The following is a 9,394-nucleotide window of genomic DNA, read 5'->3' as shown; positions in this document are numbered from 1 at the left end:
GATTTTAGAAAGTGGGCAAAGCATAACGTGCACACTTACCACCTATGTGGATTTTAGAAAGTGCGCAAAGCATAACGTGCACACTTACCACTTATGTGGATTTTTAGAAAGTGCGCAAAGCTTATACATGTGCACTTACCATAGTATGGATTCAAGAGTTTTCCAAGCATCTGCTCACAGATACCCGGAAGTACTGATCCAAACGGTAGAGGAAAGCTCAAATACAACCCTCTAAGTTGAGGGGAGCACTGCCTGAGACAGCATTACACAAGACGGTTCTCGCAAATGCCACCTATACTTCCCACTCGATGCCTCAGCAAGAGGGGATATCCTGGTGATCGGGAGGCCCCTCAGGGCGACCTAGATACGGTAGACCAGACAGGGCAGCCTGAAAGCATAAGCCCAGCCCGGACGTCCAGGAAATTTTTGTAGTGCCGTGCCGGGGGCCTAATGATCAATAAGGCTCCTGCAGAAGCCTGTGACCTGGCCGCATAATCCAGGAAGTATGAAGCCGAAACCCGGCTTATCGTACCGTCTGGACATATATCGACAAGTGAAATAAACACTGCAAGTCGAGCACCCGGTTTCTGAACCCAGCAGAGGGGGTGCTCATCGAGGACCTACCCTAGAAAAAAGACAGAAACACACAGGTCCCGGGAAACACTGCAAAGAAAGCTAGCAGAAGGATTATACACACAACCACCAGCGCATTAAATATACATATATATGGATCGTACTCACACACCATGGTTCCTGCGTTGGAGCCTCGTCCGAAGAAGCCTCTGGTCCGGACCATAAGTAAGGTGGTCACTATGAAGCCATAGAACCAACCAAATATCATAGGTCCTGCATAGGAGACTGTAATGCAGGAAATTCCCACCTAACCTCGGTCAGGTAGAGAGATGCTGCTGCGTATGCCCCTGGCATTAGAGTGAGATGTCAAGGAGGGAGTCTTAAAAGAGGACGTCTCACCCATAGAGAGATAGCTGGCCAGCGTCTCTCTATAAGTGCATCGCCTCGATGTTGGCATAGCTCGTATGCTGGAATCGATGGATGCATGAGAAAAAAATGGCCTCTTCCATTCCTTCTCAATCACTGTATGGAAAACAGGAAGAAAGGAAGGCTCACCTGAGCTGGAGGGTTATAGCCAGAAAAATAACGTTCATCGAGATGACCTCGCGACGTCACTTTCTTCGCCCGCTTCACGGCAAGTAAAGCCTCGCCGTGGGGCGATCCATAACTTTCAAAAGCTCATCATACGCAGGGCAGGAGGATTGGGAAGGCTCAGCCTCAGCTTCTTTGCCCTCCTCAGACATTTCCTGCTTTTGCTGGGCTGAACCCAGCAGAGCACTGGCCCCTGAATCAGACAATGTTAATGAAATAACATCATCCTCCAGCGGCTCACTCTCGTCCACAGCCGACGATCGCGAGAGGGAAAACCCCTCTTCAAACTCATCGGCCCGATCCACCTGCGATCCCCACGAGCTCATTCTCCTCCATGCCTCAACAGCGGCGGGTCCTGAATCGCGGGAAGCAGATGGCTGCCCCTCTTTCCTCGAAAAGAGAGGCAAACGAGAGTGGAGTTTTTTCATTGGAAAGACACTCGCAGTGCATGCCGATTGCCCCCTCGGAGACATCGCGTGTGTGCTCTTCGCCCAAACAAATAATGCATAGATCGTGTGTGTCATCAGGTGTTAAACAATGACAACACGGATGCACACATCCTCTAAACGCTTTGTTAGTGCTCGCCATAATGATATGAATAGAAATCGCTCTTACCACAGAAATGCACACTTCAAACAAAACAGTCAATGAAGACGAAGAAGAGGATCATGTTTTCTCCCGGTGCCTATTTATACTATAGTCGCAGCGGTAGTGACGTCATGGCTGTCGCCGGCCAATGTGTTGTTGGTGTTATTTCAATGTATGCTTCAGACACGGGTCACAACGAGGCATTCCCCATAGCGACCCCTAGAGGATGCAGTTTGAAGTTCCCATTAAAGGGAACAATACTTCGTAACTGCTCCACAGTAGCGACTTGGAGCAGAAAGAGAAGAAAAGCATGTACACATTTGAAATAAATCGTTATTATGGCAGCAGCAGGTATGCAATACAATTTTAAAATGTGTTTTATAAACAGCATGTAATCTGTAATGTATTACAGAATGGAAGTAACTTGCACAACACTGTAAACAGATATATATCATGTTTAATTATATACAACTATAGAGCGTTTATTTTCCTATTTTTAAACAGGAGATTTAAATAATCAAATAATAAATAGGATTATATATTATAAAAAATATGCTTGGAATAATAAGAATAAATTTTCCATAATAAGTATTTTTAAAATACATTTTACACAATAAGAATACATTTGTAAATAAAATTCATTTTATTTACAGCAAACAATCATGTGACTGGTCACGTGAGCAGCACCTTCCCGGGTTTGTAGGATCACAGAACTCGCTCCTCCACTGTGAATAAATCGCCATCCGAATCCATGAGTTTTATCACTGAGGTGATATGTACATTTATTTTTACAGACGTCCATATGAGAAACAGTTACTGTCCGAATCGGGCTATAGTCCTCGTGCTCTATGGCGGTCCTTCTCCTCCCAGGAAAGCAGAGCTCTACCCATCTGCATGGGTTCCGGATCGACTGTGGGGCTGACTGTATCGCTGGAACTCGTAGTCAAAAAATCTGCTGGCACCGGGACATAACTTTGTGTGACTCGTAGATCACGTTGTTGTAGGCGGGTGTCCACACAAATCGCTAATTCAATCAATTCATCAAGATCGGCGCAAAAATTTCCTTCGCAATACGATCAGGCAGCCCATGCAGGAACATGTCCCACTGCGCCGCTTCGTTCCTCTTGCACTCAGCTGCCAGCGTGCGAAATTCGATGGAGCAATCAGAGATGGATCGATTGCCCTGGTGTAAATCACGGACACCTGCGTTACCAAGGCTTGCACCGCACGACCTGTAGCCAACATCTGTTCCTCTTGACGATCCATATGAGCATTGTTGGACAGAAACTCCCCTAGATCCGATGAATTCACTGAATCCATAATGGTCAGATTGTTATGTCATGGGGAAATAACGAGAGATTGAGTTGCGAATGCAGTTAACAATTTATTAGGGACATAGTAGAGGTAAACACAGCAAGAAGTCAAATGTTGAGGGTGCAGAGAGTTAGTCTTCCTCGGTAGCGCAGGGATTGCAGTGGGTAACCAGTCTCAGAGAAATCCAAGAAAACAATCCATAATTGAGAAGACAAGATAAAGCCAGACAGGAACGGGAACTGGAACACGGAGACACCAACAAGCTGCACAAGAGACACGACATGAGAACCCAAACAATCTGACAAAGGCAGAGCAAACATAGCAACACTATGGGGGAGCTGACGAGCCACAGCTGGTGCCAATCAGCTCGTCAGTGACAGACACACGAGTCAGAGTGAGTCACCTGTGAACTGTGACAGTTTTAAGCTTTTCTCTAAAGTTACTTCCCATCTGCCCATGCATCTGCTGGACTCAAAAGAGTTCTCACAAAAGCTATAGAAAATAAACTGTTTTATTACATTAGAAAGTCTATGGCTATGAGAAGATTTCTAAACCACTAAAATTTCCTATACACACTGGCAGTCTTATTCATAAGTTTAAAATTTGTTGCACAAGAATATCTTTGAGGGCGTTGAAGAAAAATACAGTATCATCAAAGTGAATAAAAATATTTGATCAGAGCAACTGAGATGTTAACGTTGGGACATCTTGCCGAATGCCACTCTTGACTAAGAAGAACATTAAAAAAAGGCTGACTTGAATATGCTAATATTCATTTGGCTAGACCTGTGGAGTTCTGCAAGAATGTTTTATGGTGTGATGTAACCCACCTGGAACTCTTTGGACCCATGGATCAGCGATATGTCTGGTGCAAAAAAGGCAGCTTATGAGCAGAAGAAAACCATCTCCATGGTCAAACATGGAGGTAGATCAATCTTGTTATGGAGGTGCTTTGCTGTTGCAGGAAGTGGAAATCTTTACTGTATGAAGGGCATCATGGATTCTTTAAAGTATCGGACCATTATGATGAAGATTGTAATGCCTTCAGTGCAGAGACTGAAGCTTGTTGATCAATAGACTGTCCTGCAGGACAGCCATCCCAAAGTATACATCCAAATTTACCAAGCAATACAACCAAGCTTGGTTCAAGGATCAGTTGTAAGTCAGTACATGAAGTGTGCATGCCAACAAGTAGTGTCAAAAATCACCCCATTATTTTGTTTTGTATTAAAAAGGTAAAAAAACAAAACAAAACCATGCTGATATCATATCATATAGCTCATATCGTTCCCTTAAATGAGCCGGCTCATAGAGAACAACATGTCACTAAAGTCTACTGGGTCATCTGATTTTAATTCAGTCCCTCCTTCCCGTGTTTTTATTGGACCCTTCTTCTGTCGTGCGTCGTCATTGGCGTAAACACTATCGTTAGACCTCTTCTTAATTTTCTTGATTTGTTTCGGGACTTTTTTCCAGACAGACGAGAGTTTATTAACATCTCCAGTGGATGTCTGACTGGTTTCTTTAGTTACACTATGTGGCTTCTTCTCGCTGGGATCATGCTGCTGGTGTGTGCTGCAGGTAAGGTGCTGTCTATGTAAAAGAGAAAACCGCACACAGCAGGAAGAAAACGCAGAAGTATATTTGGCTGTGTTTTTAGTTAGAAATTCATTTGATTAAATGAATTGTGTGATTTCTCTTTATTTTCTTCCTAAGATGCCACACCAATTGGCAGCAGAACAGTTCCCAATTTTGGAAAAATGTATCATGTCAAAGGTAAATTGTTGTCTAAATTACACACAGTACATCTCAGTACAGGACAGTTAATTTTACAGTTGCATATCCCTTTTATGTAGGTGAGCTCTCTCTGCCACATTCTGAGATAAAAGAACCGTTTGAAGCTTGGTACGACCTTGAGGGGAACAGAAGTCGAATCGACTATCATAATGGTCAGTGATCTTCTCAAGATAAAGTCACACAGTATTGAAATCAAAACAGATTTTGTATGTAGTTTCTCATCATTGATGCTGTCTATACAGGCAAAGTGCGTACCTATCTGATTGGAAATGACTTGGACTATGGTGCCATTTACACGATCACACCAGTCACCACTGCAACAGAAATCCAAGCTATTAAGTGTTTCCAACTTAACGGTACCCAGGAGGGTCCAATACGTCCACAGGCAGCACTGCCTGATCTGCAGGGCTTTGAAGTATATGTACTACTTAATGGCCCAGTTCACATAAAAATGAAAATGTCATGAAATAATTTCTTTCAAACCTAAATTACTTTCTTCTGTTGCAGTTTGAGAAGATGGAAAATTATGAAGGTGTTCTGTGTGAGGTCTGGAAAAACGTCACACAGGTTGGCCATAAGAAGAACACGTATCGTCTGTGGGTCACGCGTCCAGAGGGAAATGATTCCCCAGCCACCCCACACCGCTTTGAGATGGTGGGCTTCAACACTCTTTTGGAGTCCCACAATGACAAATACACTATTGACTACAGTGACTTCAGCCCACAAACTGAGTCTGACATTTTCATACCACCTGGAGGTAACTGGAAAACAAACATTCAGTGAAATGCTTTTAGCTGACCACACACACTTTTAGATTTTAAGGCAGATTTTAAGCTGATTTGGACCCCCGAACTAGTGGGGAGGCGTGGCCTGATTTGAGACTTGTCACAAACTATATATTTTTCCAAAAAATCCTCTGTTGTGTGGCGTCATTACATTTATTTAACTGCTCGAGACGGAGCATACTCGAACTCAAATCGTAAATATCAAACTTGTTTGATATTTATGACTCTTGATCGCGCTGCCTCTGACATGATACATAATAGCCAATGAGAGTGAGCAAGCCTCACCTACCAGATGTTGTGTGCTTCTATAGCTAAAACTTGGCAGCCACAAACATGCCACGAAAGTAGAGTACTGAGAAAGAACATCACCCATATTCTTTTTTTTTTTTTTCTATTTATTTTTTTGCTGTACAACAGAACACGCGCCAGGAGAGCCAGCTAACAGCATCGATTGTCCTACATGTGTCTTTCTTCTCTATAGTCACGTTTGATCTCACAAGTCTCTGTGAGATTTTGTGTCACTGTGAAATCGTTCCTACAATCAACAAGTGTCTGGTCGATTCATCTAGTGTGCACGTTCAGAAGATTATAAGGCTAAAAATCAGTTGAAACGGTCTTAATTTCTGTGGTCTCCCATAGTTTTAAAATCGGTTAGGATTTGAAAATCGTTTAGTGTGTCCCAAGCCTTTGTCTGCTTCTTTTACACTTACAGATCACCAGAGATTCACTGAGGTATTATGTGTTTAGGAATGACCTGTGAAGAGTTTCCTGATCCTGTTGAGGAGCATCAAATATTGGCCAACCCCATTCAAGACTATGTCAACACCTCCCCTGTTAGCCACGCCCACCGTCTGTTTGGCCCCTTTAAGGAGAAGTTTAATCGTCAGTATGAAAGTGAGAAGGAGCATGAGGAGCGTGAGAACTACTTTATACATTGTCTTCGGTGAGGAAAAACAACAAATATTGCAGTGTGGATGTACAGTAAACAATATGTGAACTTGTCTAATTTAAGATATGCATGTTTTCTTTTTTACATCCTCTTCCTTCCCAGGCTTGTGCACTCTAAGAACAGAGCTGGTCTTACATACAGTCTCGGTATCAATGACTTCTCTGATTGGTCAAAAGCAGAGAGTGCCAGGTTGACAGGAGGTTTACTGATTCCAGATCGGGAAAAGGATACAGAATAGGAGTTTGTCATGCAAATGTAACGGGGGGGGAAAATAATACATTTTCTTAAAGTCTGCATAAAACAGAAGTTGAAATCATCTTTTCTTCCCTATTCCCAACTATTTTGGTTGGGACTTGATTTTGTCCATCGGAAATTGATTGGATCATTGGATTGTTGTTATTTGCTAGTGCTATGATCACATGTTGCTGGTTGCAGTAGACAAAAACTCAATAAAACAGTTTTGAAATCTGTGAGTTGTGAAAATTGATGTGATTTAGAACAGTAAAATTGGACATTCATTATTACAACAACATGTCACACATTTAAGCTGGAAAAAAACAGATGTAGCCTAATCAAAGCAAAATAATTATATTGTGAATAATAAACCCAAATACCTGAAATCTGAATTAAAAATGGTCAATGATTAATTTCTATCATTTCTATTTTTCAACTTGGCAACTTGTGTATTATCTTGCAATCAAAGTTTCCCACTAGTAAATAAAACTTCACTTTGACATTCATATGCTCAGAACTCATAATAACGATATTTCCAACTCCAGTTACATAACTGTACAGTATAGCCTGTTGCTCTGTGTGTTTCTGAGTGAAGCTGCTTATTTTTGTCAGCTTATTTTTTTTATTCTGTTTTCAGCAAATCAGAGCTGCACTTTTCACAATGCTGCCAACTCCATGTCTATATTTGCTGTGAGTTTAACATGCATTTAGGAATGCAATGTGGACTGGCCTCACTGTTACACATTTGAATAATTATTTTACAACATTTTCGTGGGTAGAAATTTACAGCATTTCACCAATATAATGGCAAAATAAAATCTTGAGGATTTTATTCTTGAGGATTCAACACACTTGCCTGAGTGAGTCTGAAGACCTTGGCTGCGTCCAAAGGCTTAGGCAGCTGACTTGTCCCGCTGCTCTATCAGGCAATGACTTTGCAGGCAGCCTTTGTGCATGAAGTTTAATGATTTAAAACAAAATAGAGCGAGTGAGTGAATATTCAATATACTACAAATTTCTTGCTAGAAATGACATCAAAAGTGAAAAAAGACATACATTTATCAAAAACATACATTTACACAAACTAACCATCAACCTCAACTTTTAGATGCCATCTTTATTTTTTATCTCAGCTGTCACGAATGGAACACATCTGCTCCTGCGTCAGCAGCAGCATGCGTCGTGTTACTCTTGTGAAAGCACGGCAGAGACTGACACGGAAGAGAAGAAATTGTTGAATGAAGTCGTTATTTTTGTTTTCTCTGTGCACAAAAAGTATTCTCGTAGCTTCATAGCATTACGGTTGAACCACTGATTTCACATGGGCTATTCTAATGATGCCCTTACTACCTTTCTGGGCCTTGAACGTGTCAGTTGCGTTGCTTTATATGCAGGGTCAGAAAGCTCTCGGATTTCATCAAAAATATCATAATTTGTGTTCCGAAGATGAACAATGGTCTTACGGGTTTGGAACAATATGAGGGTGAGTAATTAATGACAGAATTTTCATTTTTGGGTGAACTATCCCTTTAATTAGACTTAATAATGTGCTGGAGCTAGTAGGCTACAAGCTGCAACAGTTGAGTGCATGAAGTGTCCAACATTCCACACATTTTAAATCCACTTTTTCTTTTTGTTATTTTCAGTGTGAACGCATTTTACACTATACTACAAAACGGCATAGAATAGTGCATACTTATGCAAACTAGTATGCACTAAACTGTTGCCTTATGAGAACAGTGGCAATTTCCTAATTTCTAAATCATCATTTGAATCATTACATTTGGTTAAATTATTTTGGCAAAATATATCATTTTTAATGTATAACTTTTAGTCTGTTTGTAAAGGGCCCATGGTGACTTTGCTGGTCAGACCTCAAATGAAATTAAACACTAACTACTGATTAAAACCACACTTTTTTTGCTTTAATGTACATGGTATCAGTGTACAAAAATGAATGAATAAGGTCTGATATTTGATCATCTTTTGTGTGACTAGTTTACTTTAAAGTTTACTTTCATTTGTATTATCTATGAATAGATTAAAAAAGTCAAATAAAAAATGAGACTTTGTGTAGGCCTATAAATAAAATTACAGACATTGTGCGTAATTGTAATATAATAGTAATATGATTTCAAATTTATACATTTAACTTTTGTGAGGCATGTCTTCAACCTAATTGTGTAACTTGTTTGTAGGCCTACCAGTGATAATTTAATCACGAAGCCTAAACCTCTTATGTCTTGTTTTGGTCACATTTTTTCACGCTCAGTAGCTCATCTCATGTTTCAAGCATTTCTGCAATTTTACTTCCCATCTCTCATGTCACTACATTTCACTAGTAGCCTAAGAGATTGTTTTTCTCGCTTAATTCTGATTTAAAGTGATTCGTATAGTCAGAAACGTGTAATATATGTGAATTTCTAGTTAGAAATGAATTCAGCAACTTTAACCTTTATAAAGGAAAACAGCTGACTACAGTCATGTGACAGCAATAGACACACTTGTCATCTGATTTTAATTCAGTCCCTCCTTCCCGTGTTTTTATTGGACCCTTCTTCTG

The 9,394-nt window shown here is 40.8% G+C and overlaps 1 protein-coding gene across 1 annotated transcript; it reads left to right on the top strand.

Moving 5' to 3' along the window:
* Positions 1-4,465: 4,465 nt before the first annotated feature.
* On the top strand, positions 4,466-6,864 carry LOC107591615 (counting factor associated protein D). The gene is made up of 7 exons (XM_016280822.1): positions 4,466-4,647; positions 4,783-4,842; positions 4,923-5,015; positions 5,106-5,278; positions 5,371-5,620; positions 6,396-6,591; positions 6,700-6,864. The coding sequence occupies exons 1-7, from the start codon at positions 4,602-4,604 to the stop codon at positions 6,833-6,835; spliced, it is 954 nt and encodes a 317-aa protein (XP_016136308.1). The 5' UTR covers positions 4,466-4,601; the 3' UTR covers positions 6,836-6,864.
* Positions 6,865-9,394: the final 2,530 nt, after the last annotated feature.

Source organism: Sinocyclocheilus grahami, unplaced genomic scaffold (assembly GCF_001515645.1).
Source record: "Sinocyclocheilus grahami isolate Dianchi unplaced genomic scaffold, SAMN03320097.WGS_v1.1 scaffold144.1, whole genome shotgun sequence".
Lineage (NCBI taxonomy): Eukaryota > Metazoa > Chordata > Actinopteri > Cypriniformes > Cyprinidae > Sinocyclocheilus > Sinocyclocheilus grahami.
Note: the sequence above shows the minus strand (reverse complement) of the source record. Positions and strands in the feature narration are given on the sequence as shown.